At 40.5% G+C, this 22,444-nt stretch overlaps 1 protein-coding gene across 3 annotated transcripts in view; it reads right to left on the bottom strand.

Moving 5' to 3' along the window:
* The window catches only part of cep112 (centrosomal protein 112), an 81,640-nt gene extending 67,560 nt beyond the window's left edge, over nucleotides 1–14,080 (bottom strand). The window contains exons 1-6 of one of the 3 annotated variants that reach the window (XM_062438526.1): nucleotides 13,968–14,080; nucleotides 13,794–13,868; nucleotides 6,261–6,347; nucleotides 3,639–3,738; nucleotides 3,008–3,126; nucleotides 2,348–2,491 (exon numbers count right to left, since the gene is read on the bottom strand). In XM_062438526.1, coding sequence (XP_062294510.1) covers nucleotides 2,348–2,491; nucleotides 3,008–3,126; nucleotides 3,639–3,738; nucleotides 6,261–6,341 — 444 coding nt within the window. In that variant the 5' untranslated portion in view covers nucleotides 6,342–6,347; nucleotides 13,794–13,868; nucleotides 13,968–14,080. Of the gene's footprint in view, nucleotides 1–2,347; nucleotides 2,492–2,958; nucleotides 3,127–3,638; nucleotides 3,739–6,260; nucleotides 6,348–13,793; nucleotides 13,869–13,967 lie in introns of those variants that run through there. The other 2 variants (XM_062438527.1, XM_062438528.1) reach the window with 2 other exon arrangements.
* Nucleotides 14,081–22,444: the final 8,364 nt, after the last annotated feature.

The raw sequence follows: 22,444 nt of genomic DNA, 5'->3' as shown, positions 1-22,444 counted from the left end.
GGTCCAGTTCTTTCTTATCATTTCCAATTGTGCAACTTAAATCAACTCCTATTTCAGTATTCTACAACTTCCATGGTTGTATATTTAAAAATTATAACTGCAATATATTATTTTCTTTGTTTGTTCTTAAAATGTGGAATGGAGCACGGCCTGCTGGGAAAGGGAGAAAAGGGCTCATCCAATGAATGAACAGTTTGCAAAATCGGGTCAAGTCCAATTCACAAATGTAGACAACATATTTCTGGCGATTTCAAGGCTTCACTCCACCGCTGGCTATAGCCGGATACTTTCGTTTTGACATGGCAGCGGTATCTTCAAGTACGTGTCACATGACGGTCCGTTGATGCAAGGATAATTGTCTCGTCGGCTATTTTCACTTCACAATTAAACAAAACTTCAAGAAAAAAATACCGAGGACATGACCTCGGTGTCCTCAATGGTAGCTACGGCCATGCTTGTGTGTATGCATGCATGTCACCTTTCTTGACGTAGAGCAGCGAGTGGAGGTGAAAGACTGACACAAGGCATAAATGAGACAGAGTAGACCCTGGAATTGAGGAACATGTCAAATACTCCTGCTTTAGTTTGTTTCGTCTTGTTTTACTGTGATCATTACTGGGGATGCACAAATATGGTTGTGTTTGGAACCACACACATCAGATGGTACCATCATGTCTTTTTTTATGATTCTGGTGCTGATTTTGCAGTTTTGTGACATACTCGTCCATTAAAAAAATAAAAAAACCCAAAACTGGTAGATCATCAATTATTAGCAATAAAAAGTGATATTGCTGCTAGTTCATCTGTAACCACAAGACAATATTGATTATGTCTCCATTATCCATTTAGATATGGACATGCATGGACTACAGTCAAGAGTTTGGCTGGTGCAATACTGATGCAGATACCAGCTTGTCTTTATTTTCAAACACCTACTCAGTCACTCTACTGTATCTGCTCTGCCCTGTGCACAGATAACATCCAAAAATAACAACATCTGACATATCTTTAAGCCCCTTGTGAGATTTTTGATCTGCGTTGGATCAAAATCCAACCAGGTAGTGATGGGCAGATGAACATTCTTCATTTCACTGTTATTAACTAGATTCAGTGTACTGCATTTGAATGAGTATGAATCATTAATCAGAGTTTGTCTTGGCTTGCATGCTTGACATGTGAACTGAGCGAACCTTTCACATTGCGTACTGGATGTGAACTTTATTAGCATTTACATCTCCCACTCATAGGCAGTAGAGGAGTGTTAGAGACCTAAAACATAGGTCATTTATGGCACAAATCATATGCTCAAAGTTAGCCCCTCGCTACTGGGTCGAATGGCCTGGAGGACTGAACACAAACTCTCTGCATATTGGATAAACTTAGGTCTTCTGACTGTTATGTTCAAGGTTTTATATTCCTATAAGGAACTGCAACAAATCAATAGAGGAAGACAAACCTTTTCACAATAAAAGAACAAAATACAACATTGATTCCAAAGACCGCAGACCAAGAGGTGCTGTAATAACTCACCTGAGATAAAGTCCACTTTGAACATCCTATGCTAGGTGTGTGTGTGTGTGTGTGTGTGTGTGTAGGTCAGCCCGAACTAACAGCAGGAGAGCAGCTAATTTGCAATGACAGAGAGCTCTTTTCATTCTCTGGGGCCTTGTCTGTCCTTAATTATTAAAAAAGAGAGGCCTTACTACCAGCCCCACACTGTCCAGTGTTTGATGCCTCTTAAATGCGGGCCTGCTGACAGATTAAGGCCAGAAGCAATATGTGTGCATGTGTGATACGTATGACAGGCCATGAATGCTGATATTGATAACAATGCTATTTATGAAGCATTGCATTCATCTGGCCTCTGGTGTTTGTAATCCACATTAAAATAAATGTGCACGATACCACTTAAAACCAGAGTCCCTTCATATGACATCAAAGAAACGGTAGCTTTGGGAGGTGTGTGTATGCGTGTGTGCATGCACGTCTCCGAGCTATGCGAAAGATTTAATACACACTCAGATCAAAGACTTTTATAAAGATGACAGATATGCGATATGATAGTCATTCTCGCCCAGAGGTTACAGGATGCCCTTCATTTGAGCCATTGAGTGGCATGGGTCACTGTTTCATAATGAGAGATATTACATATGTGTATACTTTCCTTAGTTTATTTCCTTAGGTTCCTCACTTGAGGTCTGGGTAAAGTTTAGGCTTGATACCATCTGGGGAAAAGTTGTCTTTTATACATAGAGGTTTTAAATAATATAATGTGCTGTCAAATCTGAAGTGAAATTCAGCTTGATCAATATCTAAATTCTAAACACACACCCATTCCTCTACTCACTGTTGCTTGTGACCGAGCATTATATTCAGCCTCCATCTTAGTCAGTCTGAGGTTGGTGTCCTCCAGCAGCTCCTGGATATTCTCAGTGTGTTTCTTCTGCAATTCAAACTTCTCCTGCTCCATCTCTGTTACAGCAGCATGCAGCTGGAAGGGCACAGGATAAGTACACATAAATAACAAATTTGTATCCATGACTATGCTTTACTTGTCACTCTTCCCCTGTGGTGTAAATCATTGTTTTCTCGTTTCATAAAAAACACTTCTTAAGATGCGTAATGTCTTGCTTATTCAAGAGGAACAAACATTCGTATTTATTATTCCATCTAAGAAAAAATGTTCTTCAAGGTTGTTTAACACATGCTAAGTGACCCTGAAGAGGCGAGTGGAAATCATAAATTCATTAGGTTCTCATTGCACCACAACAGTTCTGCTAGCTAGAGCTATCAGAACGAGAGTGAAAACATAATTGATCCAGGGCAGAGAGCATTAATTTTTCCACTAAAACCCACACAAGAATTTTTTCTAACAGTACGGCAGAGCCCTGCTGTTTGGAGCAAAGTCTGTGAGTCTCATTCTATCAAAAAGTCTTCCTCTGGCTCAGGGCTGCTTACAGGGGGTTGGGGTCTAGAATATCCAAGTCCTTCAACTTCTCCCTCATACCTTCTTCTCCCACTCGTTTTTCAGGGAGTCACTGCTCTGATCCGACATCTTCTTCAGCTCAGCAATCTGCTTCTCTTTGCTCTCACAGATGACCTGGGATTCCCGCAGTACACTTTGAACTGCGGAGGAGAGTGCAAACACACACACACACACACACACACACACACACACACACACACACACACACACACACACACACACACACACACACACACAGAGAACAGTCAGGCTGTGCCTCAGGGTATGTACACACATGGACTTACACACACACAGACAGACATACACTCATGCTCATTGACGTTCTGTCAGCAAATCAATGCCAATAAAGATATTGCTCTATCAAATGGCTAGTAGTGCTTTTCTTTACCAAGTTTATATTCTTTTCAACAGATGCTTTTAGGGACAGACTTGAGAAAGTGAGCAAGGAACAAGGAAGAGGAAATTAAGCGTTAAGAAAAAGGCGAACATCATGCAATTACATTTTCGATTGAGCAGCACAGCTGGAGGACGTCACTCTACACCAGAGGAGTTTATCGTGGATTTGTATCTTTTTGGGCTCTTTACTCTGAGTGTTCTGAGACACAACTATAAACATCCTTCCAGTTAACCCTGCAATCCCGTGACCTCTCACCTTTCCTCTCCAGCTTACGGATCACCTCCTCCGATTCCTTCTGCTTGGCCCGGTACAGGCTCTTAATCTCTTCAATCTCACCATTCTTTCTGTCCAGAATCTAAGTAGGAGGGAGATTGTTTTTTACTGACACTGGAAAATATTTGGTGGAAATTATCCAGTTTTTTTTTTTTTTTACTGATGAGAAAATGACTTTTGCATACAGTATGTTGGTTCTCTTTAAAGTGTTCCAGTCATAGCCTTTTATTTACCCCAAAAGCTGTCAAAGCTATCAAACAAAAGCTAGCAATAGCCACATTTTCCATGCAGTCTGTGCTTACAATCTTCAATCACAGTGGCCACATTTAAATGTACAATATGAGAACTGAGTTAAATTCTTAAATTGATTGAAACGTTTTTAAAGACAGGAATCAAGAACAATTACTAAATCTATAACTAAAATAAGGTTATTGATGTTTCCTGATGCTGTAGAATATGAATTTACATTGGTGATATTTGTGAACACAAGCAACCCCATGATCATATGACAAACACACACAATGTGAATGTATTTAATGCTGCAGTTATGTGTGCAAGCTTATCTGAAAAAATAATGTTTTGGTTACTTATAAGGACATGACACATTTTGTGAACATAATTCACTTTAAGTTGTGACAAGACTTCAGGTTCCAGATGCATATCTATTCCTTAGGAGGCTACGGTGTAACTGAGTTAAATGGCAACTGAGTGAACCACCTGTGCTGAGGTGTGATGAGGTAACTGCATCTGCTTGCTGCTGCCATCTGTGTGTAATTAGTTAAATTATACCATGGAGAGTTGGAGCTCCAGTATAAATGGACAGTCTAGCACTCTCCATGTCAAGGGAGAAGTTGTCTTGGCTCAACTGCATCAGTACAGTATGCACATATAGCTGCAGTATATACAGTATATGTACATGATGCAGTTGTTTCTACTGCCCACACATTCACAAAGGTGGTTTTGAAAGTGTAAAATGATGGTAAGATCCAGGCTTTAGGGTACTGTACTGAAGCTGTTATGCCTGTCAACTCTCCTTACCCATTCTTTTCTCTCATTCAAATCAATTAATCTGATAAAAGCCTAAAGCTCTTTTAAAGTGTAACAATATTACTGATCCTACTGACAACAGACTAGTAGAACAACAGATTATCCCCTGACTGTCGGGCTGAAATGGCAGCAAAACACAGTGGTGTGGTCATTTTTTGTAAAGAACTGAAGACTTTATCTTACTAGCATTTTGTTCTATCCAAGTGCACTTATTGTTGGGCCTGTCATTCCTCTGTGTGAATGGGATGGGGGAGATGAAAGGATGGCTGGTGCAAAGTTCATACCACATTTAGGAATACCCATTTTTTCCATTTCATCACACCAGAGAGATTGTTGTCTTTTTTAGGGGTCCACTGGGCATAGTGATGACACAGTGTCAGGTCAAAGGAGAGCACACTAGACGCAGGGAAATGACAGCTTTTAGGCTGCCCATTTTTAGCTTTTATAAGTCATCCTAATGCAGGGGGAATCCAGTCTGGCTGACCATGGCTTTAACCAATACCACCAGTGAATTGAGTACAGACAACTGAACTAGAGAAAAAAGACACCTGCAAAATCTACAGTTGAGTATACTTTCTGTGCATGCAGAGACATACAAACAACTTTTACGATAAGAAATTACTGTGGCATTTAAAACAAAAATAAGGTTAACGGTGACCCCCTAGTGTACCATGCAGTCTACTGATAATCTCAGATCATTTGCAAATTGCAATGACAAATTGCAATGACCAGTAATCCTTCAACAGCATATACATTATTCAAAAGGGGACTAATTAAAACTAAACCTTCCATCAGGCTCGTCAAGAGTGCACCTCTGGATCACTTCCCTTTGAAGCCATTAGAGGGAATACCGGGTAAAATTCTGAGCAAATTAAATCGGACATAACTCACAATCTGTATGCAATTAAAGGGAGAGAGAGAGGGAGAGAGAGCTAGCTGTCATACTGTCTCTTGTCAAATACAAAGGAACGGGCATCTTAAAGTGTAGAGAAAATTTGAGTGTTTTTCCTCTTTTATTAAAAGCTTCTGTTGCAGAAAAGGCAAGTCATATGGGGGACCTGACAGATCCCAGGTGCTTGATCTGAAGCCTACCTGATGGGCACCTAGTGTGAAATAAACCATCTTTAAAGCTATTTTCTCCGGCTGACAAAAAGCTTTGAAGAGGTGATTATTTGCAGGATAGAAGGGGAGAGACTTGTTCAGTTCCTTTTCATTAGCCACTGAGCAGAATCAAGAGTCAATGATGGGCATCGTAAGACAGTTTAACTAGTTGTCATGAGCACTAAAGTTAGCAGATACAACAGTGCAGTTGCCCCTCACAACAAATGAGCAATTCATTTGAGAGTCTTTTTATGTCTATTTATCAATATCAGTTGGAAAGGAGGATTCTGCAACCAGTTAAAAATCATTCAGAGGCCACTTTACTGATATTGGCTGAGTACACTCTTAGTCATGGCTTTGAAGTCGAGAATTTGGTAACACTGTCATACTTATTCACAATCACAATGGTAGCTGGTGCTGGCAGAGTATCTGCTACCTCTAAGTTTTAATTCTTACTTTTTCAACATCTGCATCGTGTCTCTGCTGCATCTTCAGTGTTTCCTCCTGGTGCTTGGCCTCCAGTACTTTGATCTTCATCTCAATCTGGAAACACATAGGAGAAACAAGACTATAACAACATGTTTAACCCTCAAGTTATTCTGTTTATATTCCCAAATCTGCTTGAGGGATGAAATATAATTTGTTACCAGGCAACATGAACAACACATTTTATTCTCGGAAGTTAAACACATTTCTGTTGTAACTTTCTTTAGAGATATGCTTTGGGAAAAAAGAAACACTGTCATATAGAGTGACAGGATAACAGATAACATAAATCTGGATGAAAGAATATACAATGTGTCCCTTCTTGCACACAAACGCAGCTGATGATGAAATAAACCATATTAACATTTAAAAACATTTACTCATGCACAGAGCTTCAAAAAACCAGCATGGAGCTAAGATGTACCCAACTGTGTGTGTATGTGTGTGTGTGTGTATGTGTATGTGTTTGTGATTCAATCTTCCGTCAGTATATAGTAAGCAGAACAAAGTGAAAGCCTGTGTGTTTTGTGTGTGTGCACATAACAGTTAATCGTGAAGAGAGCGGCTGTTTCGTTTCAACTCAGTGTTTTCAGAGGATCAAAAGTTCAGGGTTGTCATGTGCATGTTGGAGCAGATTTCTATGAGCCACAGGCCTTCCCAGTCTTAGACAATTAGGTGGCAAGCAGGTCTTTTGGGCTTTATGTGGGGAAAAAAATGCAGTTTATTATATATCTTCTGATATTTTTATACAAAATAAGCAGTTAGTCTTATTAATTACTGGAAAATAATTATCACATCTGGCATCACAACAATATTCACATAGCTTACTCTTTTAACAGGGTTCCTTCTGTATAAATGCATTTGTCTGCAAACAAATACTTAACAACAGATTTTTTCATATATTGAAATAACTACTATTTCTAACAGCTTGCTAAGAACTCCTTTAGTCAAGGACAGGCTAAGCAAATTTGTCAAACAAAAACGTGTCCCTGTGAGGCTGTGATAATCAAATACTGGTGGATAATGAAAACAGAGACAATTTTGCTTTTCTCAGGTCATTAGTGGAGGGGAAAAAACTTTTCCCCAAGGTTTATCCTCTGGTGGGCATGAAAGTTCTAAGATTAGCATGACAGTCCTCTTATCTTCTGACTGGAGGGTGTTGCTAAAGGAACTGTAGAACAGGCCTATGCTAATGGGCCTGGGCAGCACTGGCCCACTCACATTACTCACTGGCCTACCAAGCCAAATCTGAGCAAAATACATTCTGTTGCAATAAATATAAAAAATATATGAGGAAATATATAAATAAACTTGATTTATTGTTGACTTGAAGTGTGTATTGAATTTATCATCTGATTAAAACGGAACTATTGAAATAAGTCGCAGGAAGTCTCTGTCCTATAATTGGTTGCTCTGGTTGACATGCAGACCCTCCTTAGTTGCCTTCAATCATAGCTGCTTTTCAGGCAATGTAACGTAAACACTACAACAATGACTAAACAAAGTTTTTGATGTATTTTGAGGAAGAAGAAACTGCACTGCTTCCATCGACTGACCTTTTGGATGTGTAGAAGAACACAGAACATTAATTACCATTAAATCCTAACTGATCCTGTCGGCGTGTTAGGAGATTTAATAATAATAATAAACTCATTATTTTTTGGGAGGATGTTTAATAATCAGCACCCTTGCACGCTCAACTGAAACCATGTTCTTGTGGCTCTCACCCACCAATTATGTGAACTACATTCACAGCTAAATGGATATGTATTTCCCTGCAGAGTCAAGAATGGAAAATCAAGGTGCTTCTCCTCAAAGTGATATAGACAGTTTTTCTCCATTCAATGATAGAGCGTGAAGCTGCAGGTTAACACCTCTGCTGTCTGGGTTTACCTTTAGTTGCCACTTTGTGCAATTAAATAGTTAATTAACAGTGCCATGTGCTGTAGAGCCGATGAGCAGTTGATCTTGCCAGTGCAAGTATCCTGTAATTTGGGTAGGCTATTAAAGACGCTTTTTGTCTACATTGTTGTGTACAGTCTTTATAGACCGATGCTCTGTTGGTTGAGTATGTCAGATAGGCTGTGTTTTACTGTTATTGCATTTTTGATACAGAGACACAGAGACATTGACAAATAAACTGGTTTGTTATTCAGTTCGTCTATTTTTCTTCTTTTTTCTTCTTCTAACTTTTCATATGTCTGTTTTTCTGTGAAGAAATAGTTCATCCTCTTTTATATTGGCCCACCCAAGATAAAATTCCTGCCTATGCCAATGCTCTAGCATACTAGTTATGGCTGCTGACAGTAACAATGCAGTAACAGTGCTGGCTGAATTGCATTGATCTTTTACACAACAGTCATCCATTTTTAATTACATGCAAGATTTTTCCGCTCACAAACACACAGCACGCGCAAATACACTCAACACAAACAAATACAAAGAGAACCTTTAAGAGAAAGATGACTGTCCATTCGCTTTGATGTCACTACTCATGTTTAGTCACTGTCTGTTCTGGCGTGTTAGTCAACCCTGGAGCAGGGTGACAATGTTCTTCCTTTGAAAGTGGGGTTGGGTGTGTAAGCATGTCGGTGGTTACCAACATCCCGAGGCTAGCTCTTGTTTGTTCTAGTCATCAAAACAATTAAGTAAAAAATTCCCACGACATTACTTGGCACAGTCAAACCACATTAGATCTTTTCTTGGTATAAATCAAAGGAAAGCAACTGTGATGAGGTCCAAATCAAAATATGGTGCAATTACAGGATGTTTTATGTGTATAAATATTGATGCAATAAAGACATCAACAATATGTTGTAGTGTTCATGCTTTGGGAATGAAATGGTGAAATTTATAAAAAGAGATTTATCTAAGATGTCAGAATTTCACTTTAGATGATGATTCTGAGCTTAACTAAGACAAAAAATTGCCAGAAAAATGTGTTGGTTGAAACAGGAAGCGGGGAGTGGTCTCGAGGTGGTCTCAAACAGTGATCTCTACTGCTTTCCATCTCCATCAAAGCTTCTAACCAACTACCCAACCCCTCTTCCTCCTAATAAGAAAGTCAGCTCATATAGATCTAATCTTAACTACTCTTTAAATTACTTTAAATGTTGATAATGAAGCAAATGTACTGGTTACTGGGCAACTTCATTAATGCACTTGAACCACATTTATACATTATTATCCTTGACTAAGCTCTGTTAGTAAAGTATTCTCTCTCTGTGTTCTGCCTTTTTTCTTGATTTACCACCATTTATTGTGCAAATGAGGGAACCAAAGAAGATCAGCCAGATGAGCAAGGAAAAAGAAAGTGTGAAAGAAGGAGGGATAGAGGGAGATGTGAGTGGAGACCTGATTCTGCCGGCACCCCCCCGAAAAAAAAACAGCACATGTGGGGGTGTCACTTTCTCATTCTCTCATCAAATGGTTTCTTTGGAGAAAGTTTGTCAAACTAGATCAGGGGTGTGTGAAACTTGTTTATAAAGGCGTCAGTGAAGGAGGGAGGAGGAGGAATGTCGTACACCTAAGGCTTCTGAGGCACCTTCAATCAGCCCGACTGGGTGGTACAGCTTTTTTCCCTCTTCTCTTCTTCAGAGTTGTAGCTAGCGCTGTAAGATGCCATGTTTTTTGACACTTCGCTCTTGAAAGGATGAGAGGGTGGGTGGGTGGGAGGGAGGAAGGAGGAGGGGTGGAGGTGGGGTGGTATGAGAGAGGGAATGCGAGGAGAAAGACAGAAACAGTTGCTTTCTCTGCTCTCAAAACCAGCGCAGGGGTCAAGGCCTTTTTCCTCAGAGGGATGTGTTCACAAATCGTCTGCTAACTGTTTGGGCTCCACAAAGCAAGGTTGCATTTGTGCATCTTTTTCGCCTTGCCTGAGACGTACAATATCCTGGCGTGTCTTTCATCCTCTATAAACACAGATGCTCTAGGATTGTCAGTGTGCAGCCTTCTGCTATCTACTGAGGAGCAGCTACATGCCATTTCCACACTCTGACAAGAAGTTAATTTACTGTACTTTGTTCAGATAGTAAGGTTGGATTAAAAAACAAAACAAAACAAAAAAAACTTTGAATACATTTGAATCTGTGACATGAGAAAAATTAACGAAAGGATAGTTTTAGAAGAGAGAAGCTCTTAACATAGAGTAAACAAATGTTTACTTGATATTTCTAATAAGAAGTAATTCAATTTATAACATTGAGTACATCATATATATAGAAATCAAGGGCAGGGGACAAAAATGCTTGAAATAGAAACTTTATCATTATGGAACACTGTTGGTCCCTTGTGTTTCCAAGCCTGAAGCACCATCTTGAAAGTCAAACTATAGAACTGGTCCCCTTTAAACTACTAAGGCATACTAGCTCGCTCTTTTTTAGCTTTGAAAAACGATCAGATAAGACAGACTACGGCCCTTGAAATCATAGGCTGAGAGCTAACTCAATCCCAGAGGATCCTCAGATTAGCGAGGCTGCATCATTATGGCATCGGGAAGTAAAGGGGCCTGATCCCCAGTCAGTGGCCTATGACCATTAGAGTGTGACTGCTTGACACTAACACACTCATCTACCGCTCTGTGCCTGCTGCCAATGATCCCTCAGGTCAAGTACCAAGGGGGATGTTTGAAGAAAGCATGCACACCCTCACACAGATCTCTAAAAGAAAGACAGGGTGCTTTAATCAGTCTTCTGTTATCACATGACTCAGGCCTATAGTGACGCCTGACACGTCAGTCGCCATTTAATTGAATTTCCAAATGAAAGGCCCAGCCCTCATGGAGTTGAGCAGTGCTATGGTGTGCTGAAGGATTAGCAGGACTTCACTGCTCCTGCGAGACATTTTCCACAGCTCACCCATAAGCAAACATTCTGCGTAAGCTAAGTGAGTTGAAGCAAAGGCAGCTTGTGGTGAAGTTTCTCAGCTGCCACTCATTGTTCCATAGGAAAAGAACAGTCAGCATTCTTATCAATGCAGTCTGTAGCTTAGAGTTAGGATGAGCCTGGTGTGAAAGCTGAGATGTTCGTTAAGCCGCCGCCAGCTTGATGACATGTGGCGTGTATAACGTTTTAACCCTGGGTAAATTTTCGACTAGGCTTTTGGGATTAAAGGGAAGTGATGTCACTGTGATTTCCTAAACTGGGCCCAGACACCCATGTTGCAGGGTGGGACAAATCTCCCATGGCTCTACAAAAAACCTTAACGTGGCTGTTGAAGATGATGGTTAAGGTGGAATTGTTGACTTAGGTCAGTACTATTGGGAAATACTGCATGTGGGTGTGTGTCTGTGGTCACAGCTGTATCTTGGGACATTCAGAGTTCTTGAAATCCACCTAACACTCTTTTTCTTGCTAATCGTGACTCAAGGCATGTGATCAGTGAGGGCATCTTAAATACAATTTTTTTTTTTTTTTAAACTCAAAGAAAAGGGGGCTACATAATAGCAGGTCATAAACCACAGACATATCATGATTCCACTTTTATGGGGCAGAGGGTAAAAACGATAGGGGATTCCCAGAACCTTAAAATGGGAGTTCAAGAGAAGTTTCGGCATAACAGAGCCTTCTAAATAGTATGAAAAAGTACAAGCAAAGTCTGTCGGCAATGACTTCTGTACGCCTTAGAGGAATTAAAAGGTAAGGCTACTAGACACACTACCGTATATATTTCAATAGTCTCTCTTCTGATACACTCATTTTTCACTCATTTTTCATTTTACATATTCATTTTCATTCTATTAAAAAAACACTAACAAAAACTTGAGTATGCAGAAGAAAAACAGAAAAGCAGTAGCAGCAGTTGCAATAGTAAGCCAACAGCACAAACCTAAAACTCCAGTTCTACACCATTTCCTCTCATTTTCCAACATGTCCCTCCCAATGTTTCTCTTTGACTTTCCTGGACCGGTTCTGGTATTGCCAGCATTAATGTCTCAGTAGAAATGACAGACCAATTCAGTTTCCTATAGCTTCTCTCCAAAAAAAAGTCTGTGCTCTGATCCAAGGCCTACATCAACCTGCATTCAAACTAGAGTATCTTAAAAACACACACACACACACACACACACACACACACACACACACACACGCACGCACACACAAACACACACACACACACGCACACCACTGCTTGACTTAAATTATACATAAAGGTGTTTGGTCTGTCTTACATATCCAGCATACTATTTACTCACCTGAGGGAGACAGAATATTAAGGTGTGTTCAGACAGAACTCAAGGCGAATTTCAGACAGTGTGATTGCAGAGAGCGAGAGATTGGAAAAAAAAATAAAAATAGCAACTGAAGTTTTTGATGACTTGTGAAATCTGTCAGAGGCTGAGCTGACAAACAAACACAGATACGCACTGACCACTCACATGGCTTGTGTATACTGCTAGCTAGCTAGTTTACAGCTAATGTCTGTACAGTTGTTGGTTGGTGCATTGCTTTTTGGGGCAAATAAATGACAATAATTTGACAAAAGTCAATTAATTGTCAGAAAAATTAACTATTTTGATAATCAAATAATGGTTTCACTCCTTTTTTTGTCCTTTTGTACAGGTGTACATAATAAACTGGTAACTCAGTGTGTACCAAAGCAAAGTTGGCATGGGGTTTAATAGTCTCCTGAGATGTGATACATTTATATTCCCACCATAACCACAGCTATATGGAGTCAGTCTGCTTGTCTAAGGCAGGATCAAACAGCATGGGACATTGCTTTAATGTTCTCGTATTGGTGTTGCTAGATTCAATATCAGCCCACAGGTAGACTGACCGACTGGGTGGATGTGTACAGGGGAGTGTGTGTGTCTGTGCATGTCAATCCTCTTCCAGCGGTCACAAAAAGCACAACCATTCATGCCCATCCTGTCTGTTTCTCTTTCTTTCTGCCCATTCTCGCCCCCACTCTCTGCCCTCTCCTGGTGAAGCCAACTAACTTAGTGGAGCGCCTTTCCCCGAGCAGACATGAAAAGCCACAGCTATTACAGCCAAGTCATGCTCAGTTTTATATTTAACAGTGCGAAAAAAGGCGGATGGCGGGGGGAAGGAGTGGTGGTTCGGGGGGGGGGGGGGGGGGGGGGGGGGGGGGCAGAGGGGACTTCAAAGCATGCTTTCAGAATGGGATTTTCAGCTTAAATCCACATAAGGAAAAAACTGTCATCACTGGGAGCCGGCATTATTTTTGTCTTCTAAGAGGAACGCTCGCCTCAGCCATTTCAACAATACAAACTATGCATGAGGATGTATGTACATGGTTGTGGGGGCGCCTAATGCAAGCAGTCAAGGGAGCTTTGACCTCTGTATGTGTTCAGCACTTGCTGCTGTACAAATGCTAATACATGACTCAACAGTTCTGAATAGTGAGTAGAAAGGATTTAAGCTTACTGATATCTATATAAAGGGCAGCCTCTTAAAATGTCATGGACTGCGTTTAGAGAATTCTTATATTTATCAGGCACTCAGGTACTGTAGCTTTGCTACAACTCATTTTGATGCATACCTCCTTGCTCTGCACAAGTTGTGTCCCCTGATCATCAGACAAGTTGCTGTTCCTTCCAAAGCTCGACTTGAAAATCTATGAAAAGGAGAGAGATTAGGTGAATAGATGATTGAAGAACAACACTTTTGTCTATGTACTGATAAATAAACCGCATGGGACAACCTGATGACTTACTGGAGACAAGGGAATGGGCTTCTCTCGCAAATACCTGGGGTTTTCAATCTGAAAGAGTAAACAGAAAAACTTTAGACCTTTCTTTCTCTTCCTCCTCTCCTAACAAAGCCTCACCACTACCAGAATCTGACCTCCGCCCTCAGTTTGTCATAAACAAAGCAAGGAGCACATCAAAAGCCTGGTGCTGTGGCAGGAGCCTCTTCCGTCAACTCTTGTCTGTTTAGAAAGACAAAATGCGCCAGGCTACTTCAAGGCATTGTGTGTGTGGCCAGCTCTGTTTCCGCTCTCAGCCTGCCTTTGCTATCCCGACACAGTCCTTTTGTCAACACTCAGGACCGCTAATCTGTAAACTATCCCTGGCCCGTTTACCGTCAGATGGAGACAAGTGTGTATACGTGCTTGCCAAACACTGACACGGCATGTTCTTTAATTATAATATGAAAAACAAGAGACAGAAAAAAGAGTGAGCTACTAAACCACCTAAAAGTAAGGGGGTCACAGTCAAAGTGACTCTGCAGCATTACATCAATACAGCTCACTAACTGTGACACAAACAGAAAAAAAACTGTGTTGACAGAACTTGCTATTTTCCTTCTACTATTTGACGTTTGTTTATGACCCCATTACTGACTTATGAACTCACACTATCGTGCAGCGTTTCTCTCTCAAGCACTGGGGCTGTCTGTAGGGGCTGCCAACGAGCACCAAGATCACGCTCTTCCAAACAGTAGAGCTGACTCTGGAGATGACAGCAATGACGCCCAGTAAACAGTTCTGTTGCTAATCTTTTCAACATGGAGATGAAGTGGAGGAAACAAGGAGGAAGAGTAGGAGGAGGAGGGAAGAGGAGGGTAGTGTGGGACTCATTCAGTGTTTAAAAAAATAAAAATAAAAATGGATTTAATGTTGTGATGTAGCACAACCCACCCGAAGCTAATCCAGAATGAATGGGAGATAAGAGCACAGGACCTGAAACAACCCCAAAGCTTGGGACTAAAATAGTTGCAGTTACTGTACAAAGTCTAAATGTGTTGCTTCAGGGTAAGCAGCTGACAGGTGAAATGGATGAAAGTTATGGAGTCATACGAGTGCCATAAAAAAGAATAAGAAAATAAATATGGAAATATAAGATAATTACATAAAAGAATAAATAAATGTGGAAATATAAAAATAAATAATAAAATATAAAATCATAATGTCATATATTTTCAGATTTATTTCTTGATTCATTTCTGTATATTTTAAAATATATATACGTTTGTTTATTTAATGCATATAAATTATCTTTATGTAATTTTTATTTTTATAATATAACTGATTTATTTTTATCCCTTTATTTTTCCTTATTGCTTTTGCTATTCCTTTAAGGGCCAAGCTGTCAATCAACTGGCTTTGGGCGGGCCTTCCTGCATTGCAGTCTGACAAAGATATTCAAGGGCAATGGCATCATGGTGGAAATTTTGAGCCAGACTGCTATAATTTTCACTTTAGGACTGTTAATATGTAACTTTATTAACATTTCATATTTTTCAGACAAGAAAGTAAACATGTCGATTCCTACTATGTGTTCAGTTTATCCAAAGAACGCCTATTTGTAAATCTGCCACGTTTCTGGAGATGGGAGGTCTGGCTGGTCAGGTGAGACTAGCCAATCATATATCAGCAGCAGTCATGCGTCGTTTTCCTGGGGAGAACATGATCCGATTAACTGATTTGCAGCTCTTTGGTGATTTACTGCTGGCTCTAATGTCTCAGCAGCATTTTGACATATGATATAATTTCTTTTGGAAGATAAATGTTGGTCTCACAGATGAAATCTAACAATTGTAGCGTTAAAGTGAAACTTCATGTTTTTACATCGCTGCCTCTGGGGCTCTATATGTATAGATATCACCACAATTCAATAAAAATGAACAGATCAGTATGTATTAAATTTGTATTAACGTTTTTTTCAGTGCCAGTACAAGTTTTTCCAATACAAGTGTTTCAATATTTTCTTTTTCAGTTCAGGTTTTTTTTTCCAATGCCAAATTTTATTTTCAATTCCAAAATATAACTGTCGCTGTTCTGAATCCACAGCTTCTGCCATGATGATTCCTTCCCGCACTCAAACCACTACCACATTCACACTCTACATGCACAAGTCCGTGTTTCGTCTAATTCTGTTGGCCATGCTAAAAAGCTCCTGCCAAAACAGGAAGGCCCACCCCAAAGCCAGTTGATTGAAAGCTTGGCCATTCAAGGATTTGCAAAAACAATAAGGAAAATAATAAGGAAAAATAATGGGATAATAATAAATAAATGACATAAAATAACTAAATTCATAAATACAGTAATGTATAATGCAATTAATAAATATATATAAAAAATACACAAACAAATAAATGTGAAAAATTATGAAAAATGCTTATAATTTTTCTTTTAGTTTGTTATTTATCTTATTCATTTTCTTATGTTTTTTTTTCCTATGGCACTCCTATGACTCCATACAAAATATCTCTGCCTCCCTCCTAAATCTGCATGATGCAGGTAAAAACAGGTCAGGCATTTTGTTAGCTGACATACTGTAAGCCCTCAACAAAGGGAGACATCCGGCTTGACTAGAATCAGAATTATTGTAAATTGTAATACATGCACAAACACAGAGAAAGACACACCACTCCGTACAGTCAGTAAACAGCAACATCAATGGTGTGTAATGAATTGCTAGTTAAATTTGGCATTTGCTAAAAGAAATCTATATATACACCAAGTGATGAATCAATCAATATCTTTCTGAAATAGCGCCCAGCCTGAAAACAAGAATGGGATTTATTTTTATACCCACAGACAGCCAGTCATCAGATTTGATTGAGCACAGCCTCCAGGCAAGGAAGACATGTAGACTAAATGCTGTGGTGTAATGCTGGCACAGTCAGAGACTATACTTGGACTTGGTGCACACATATGCCCATGCTGTGTGCACACTCTTCTCTGCGTGCCCACACACATGCGCCCGTGTGCACATGTTTGTCCAACTTCACAGCTGGCACAGTGTCCTGTGTCATTGGAATCTGACGTAGATGGATGGACGGACGCTGAAGAGGAAAGACACTCCACATCACAAGGCCTGGCACACCAGCCAAACAAACACATGATGATTGATGGCTTCCTAGTTTCAGACTAGCATTGAGCAAGCCGTCAGCACACCCATCTAACCACAGACAATGGACGGCCAAGTGGCAGGGACTACCACTGAATGCTTTATTGTATCAAGAAACAGAGCAATGATTATGCAGTTTTTTGCATTTATTTTTGTTTTTCCTTACTGGCAAGTTAGTGTACAGTATGTTGCACCTCACACTGCTGTAACACTCAAAGCCATTAGAGATAAAACTCTGACAAGTTGTTCCAACAAGTAAGACACAGACTAACTGAAACAGATGGTGGTCCAGCTGACTCCAGCTCTGTGTCTCTTAAAGGAACCCCTATCTGAGTCTGAAGCAATCTGTGGTCTCCTGTATAGTATGGCCACCATGCCTACTTTATTACATTAGAGGTGAGACGAACAAACCAATATGGACTGCTTCAGAACATCTAAAGCAAAGTTAAAGATGTTCGAGATAGAGTGACGCTCGTCTGTGCTGAGATTTCGTCTGAGCTGGGCGCTTTGAAGCCGTGCATCTATAAAACTTCTGTAAACTTGAAGGGGGGTTTGTGTGTGAGGGAACATCTGTTGATTTGAAAGATGCAGGCTTGGGGGAGTGTTGCCAAGCAATGCCTCTTATCAGCATCTCAACACAGAGGAGTGCAGAGCGGAGCAGTGCACGGCTTCACGTCTGCAGATAGATACCTCAGATTACCTTAGTATTGAAAGAGAGAGAGGGAGAGTAACATAGAGTGTGATATAGACAGATGGACAGCTAGAGAGAAGGAGAACGCGAGAGAGCAGAAAATATAGGACAGAGGAAGAGAAAGAAACATTTAAAGAATGAGGAGGTCTGTAAAAAAAGACTCAATGTGTAAGTGATGTGGGGGGCAACAGCAGAGGCCACAAGCAAACGAGGAGAAAAAGACAGAGACACAAGAGGTCATACAGGTGAGGAGATAGGGAACATATGAGGGAATAAAAGACATGAGGGCAGAGTGCTTATCAAATCCTGGCCTGGTGCACTCGAGACAGAGAAGATAAGAGAGGTGCACACATCTTCAAATGCTCAGTTTACACAACCCTTCTCCCACTCCTCATCCTACCCTCACCTTCTACAATAGCATCAAGCAGCCTAAAGATGAAGTGGTTTCAAGAGGACAAAGGTAAGAGTGCTTTTTCACCCCTTGTACAGCGGTGCGTGGGCAACTGGGCTAACTCAGCATCACTGCAACATTCATTTAGATTTACTGCAACATTCATTTAGACATTCAGTCACTGTAGATGAGCTGTAGCATGTTGACAGCTGCATGACTAGAAGCTCTAGGCGTGCCCATGGACTCACCCCCAGGTTCCAGCTGTTGAGACGAGCCTCCAGGTCACTGTCATCCGGAGACATATCTACCTTCAGCCTCCCATCCACCTGAGGAGGAAGAAGGGAGCGAAAGAACGCAAATAACAAAATTAAGGGAGGGTGATGTGAATTAGAAAAGGGAATTTAAATTATTTCTGATTGGCAGTTTGGCCTGAGGAAGAGAACCGCAGACGGTGATGGAGGTTATTATTTTGACACAATATAATGCCTCTCTTGGCAACAACAAAGGAAATCTTTAAAAGCTTACACATATACACCCACATGTTTTCTCCTCCCATACTAACGGCACTCTACTCCCTTGTTATCTCCATCTCTCCACCCTTCGCTCCCTCATTCTCCTCCCTCTCCCATACAGCGCTCCAGATGTTTGGCAGTTCCACATCATTTCCGTCACGCAGTAAATTCCAAAAGAAGGGGTATACGCAGCCACACTGCCTGTCATTCTTGTTTTCCCCAGCCTTTTGTTACAACAGGCCTCCGGATTTGTTTTATACAGGATAATTCAAATGCTTCCAGGGGTTCTGTTGATACAAGATCGGTTTACTCAAGTCGAGGTGGGGCAGCGAGGTTTAAATAGGGGAAATATCTAATAAAGTTGAGAGAGCAATAGGGAAAGGAGAGATGTTGTTGAATTTGATTAGGATCTGGTGTGGACTTTGGGTGTACCTCAGCGGAACTGCACTGACAGAGAAATCGCTGAAAGGAATTGCTCAGGATTAAATGCCCCTTCTGATTAAAAAGGCATTAAGGTCCCAGAGCCTCACCCTCAAGCAAACAGTGTAAACGTTTCATTTCAATATCTAGGAATGCTGAGTATGCGGGTCAATAGCTGTTCAAAGCAGCATGTCACAGTCCCTGTATCGTAGCAGGAATTCAACTCATTGTGGTAAACACTGATAAGTATGAATGGCCTGAAACGTTTTTTTGCCACTGATGTACTAGCAGTTGTGTTAATGAACTGCAAAGTGACATGTTCCATGAACCTATACATTCATAAGAACAACACAATAAGCATTTCAAGCTTGTGGGCACTTGGAACGAGGTCATCCATCATGAATGGCCAATTCACACAGAAAGCCTTTTTAGAAGTTTTTTTGACGTCCGTCACTCATTCATCTCACAGAACAGACACGCTTCCGTATTACTGAATGTATCAATCCACACTGACTCTGAGATATGCACAAGTAACAAACATCTCACGGAGACCCCCTGGGTCTGGGTTTTTAGCTCCAAGTATTTCTGTCCTGTTTAGTGAAGCATAATCTCCCCAGACAGCTGTTTAAATCACACAAATATCCTGCTGTATATGTGTTTTGAACTGATTAACGTTAGCTACACTCATTGAGTAAGACTCCCAGTCTGTCTGTGAGCCTGCCTGTTTCACTACAGGCAGATTCACGTCACTCGCTACGGTGGGGAGGGGAAATAAAATCAATGAATCAATAAATACAAACACTGTTGATTTCTTCCCATGGAGCTGACATGAAAACTATTAAATCAGTAGATTTCTGTCTGTTAAAGTCACTTCATGAGCTGTATTAGTGAGGACTTTCAAATTTCCACTAGAGAATTATACCTGAATCAAGTCAATATATTGTGTATTGTGATTACAGCCATTAACGATTATTACTTACAGGAATAGTTCAGGAAATTTCTTCATGGGAAAATTAGCTCAGGAATTTCCAAATTGGTCCACATTAAAGCAGAAAGCAAATCATTGTGGCTACTAATCCTACTGGCATCAGCAGGTTTACTGCTAATAATTCAGTGTGTCATCAAAACTACCTGACGGCAACCTATAAATATGAAACCCTTACTTGTTGAATCTTAAGACAAAAATGCCAGGGAAGTACAATGATGAACTAACCATTCTGGCGTCATGTCTGGGTGACTGTTTGAGTGGACTGGAGGGCGTGGGTCGTGATGGGGTCTTCTCCCCATACAGCCTTCTCCTGGAAAGAGGGAAAAGTGAGGTTAGCTTACAATGTAGTATGTGTGTGTACATGTCTCTTAAGTCTGCTCTTGTCTCACTGTTTGCAAATAAATGTATTTGCGTAGGCAGCCTGCCTTGCTATTTACACAGATCAACATCTGGCATTGGTTGCATGGTTTGTGGTCTGTATTTCATCCCATCTGAACAATAAAAGTCTCTGCTATACATCAGCCTGTTTCCATACACAGCCCACAGGGCACAAGTCTACGGCTTGTACAATCTTTTCATTATCATACACCCCAATCATTGTCTCATCACGTCCATCATGGTTTAAACAAGCGCCTTCACAGGGAAACTGCTTATATTTACTGACACATTTTTCACTCTCACTTCCCACACACTCGCTGTTGCAAAACAGAGTTCACAATTTCATTAAGAGCAGCCACGTGGCGTTCAGAATTGGTAATGTTAACTGAATGTGAAGATGTGAGAGAAGACGAGATGATGGTAGGACAACAATGAAGAAAACAAAATCACCGCCATCTAATAAAGACATCAAGTTCTAGAGGGCACTGTTTCACACTTTCAATATGAAGCCTACTGTATGGGCGTTCTTTTCCTGCCATGTAATTTTTTTAAGCATTATTAGTATTGAGATTTATCACAGGTAGTGTTATCTCATGGAGGAAAGCACTGTCAAGCTTTGAGTTTTCTGGAAATACTGCTGAATATGGAGCAGAAAGGATATCTGTGCAAGTATTGCAGCAAAAGCTTCTATAAAAGGACATTCAGATTTAACACTTCCTAGTCTCCTTTGTCAGTTTTTAAGTGATCTTGTCAAAAAGTTTCTGGTAAACTGCGGATAGGTTTGGACTATTATGAGCACAGAAAATATGATTACACAGGTCAGATCCTTGATATTTTGAATATGCCCTGTCATAATGCCCCCTCATTATCTCTTCATAAGCACCAACGTTTTAGATGTGCAGGAGAAGCACCTTAGTGAGAGCCAGGATGTTATTGAGACAGCTTTGTCGGTTGTTGTTTTTTAGATCATTTTTAATTTATTCAAAGGATACGATCACAGTTTTCATGAGCACAAAAAAGACCTGTGTGTGTGTGTGTGTGTGTGTGTGTGTGTGCATGACTCAGAGAGAGAGAAAGAGAAGAGGTGTTGTTGCAGTTGTTGCAAGCGTCTCATTGTAACTGATGTATAAACAAGTATGTATTATAAGCACATATTGTACATATCGGCACCTGACTACTGTTTTAAGGGAGACTTGTGTATTTGTGAATTTACCCTTGTTTATTAATATTTCAGTATGCAGTGGCCTGGCAAATGACAATAGCCACTTTTAAAGCAGCACCACGTTTTGCAGGCCTGTGTTATAATGTCATACCTTTCTTTGAATGTGTGGTGGAAGCTGTAAAAGCAAGGGGCAGTGTGATATCCATTCACATACCAGACAGACTCTGAATGACTGTCATGTTATTCCTGACATGACCTGAGCACCATCAACCCTGCAACAACTGAGGCAAATGTATCTCAGGGACTTTTAACAGCTAAACATTCAAAAGAAAATGATCCCAAGAAAAGATTGACTGCAATGATATTGTTAAGGATTTAATATTGATTGACTTATTTATCATTACATTACGATGTAAAAAATCAAATAAAACCCAGACATCAGATTTCATGCCCTCACTCACTCCTCCTCTCACACTTACTGGTCTGTCTGTGTTCACACACACACACACACACACACACACACACACACACACACACACACACACACACACACACACACACACACACACACACACACACACACACACACACACACACACACACACACACACACACACACACACACAAAACTTGGGATAGGGGGCCAAGCTTTGCAATCTTGGGCCTCTAAGTCAACAGGTGGATGAGGATAATTGAATCAGATGTGTCTGGAGTCTGAGGCCCAGAGATCAAAGCAATGGCAAGTCAGGCCAGAGCAACACACACAGACACACACAGACAGACACACACACAC

The sequence above is a fragment of the Scomber scombrus genome, chromosome 18 (genome assembly GCF_963691925.1).
Source record: "Scomber scombrus chromosome 18, fScoSco1.1, whole genome shotgun sequence".
Lineage (NCBI taxonomy): Eukaryota > Metazoa > Chordata > Actinopteri > Scombriformes > Scombridae > Scomber > Scomber scombrus.
The sequence above is the reverse complement of the archived record's forward strand: the minus strand, read 5'-3'. Positions and strand labels throughout refer to the sequence as shown.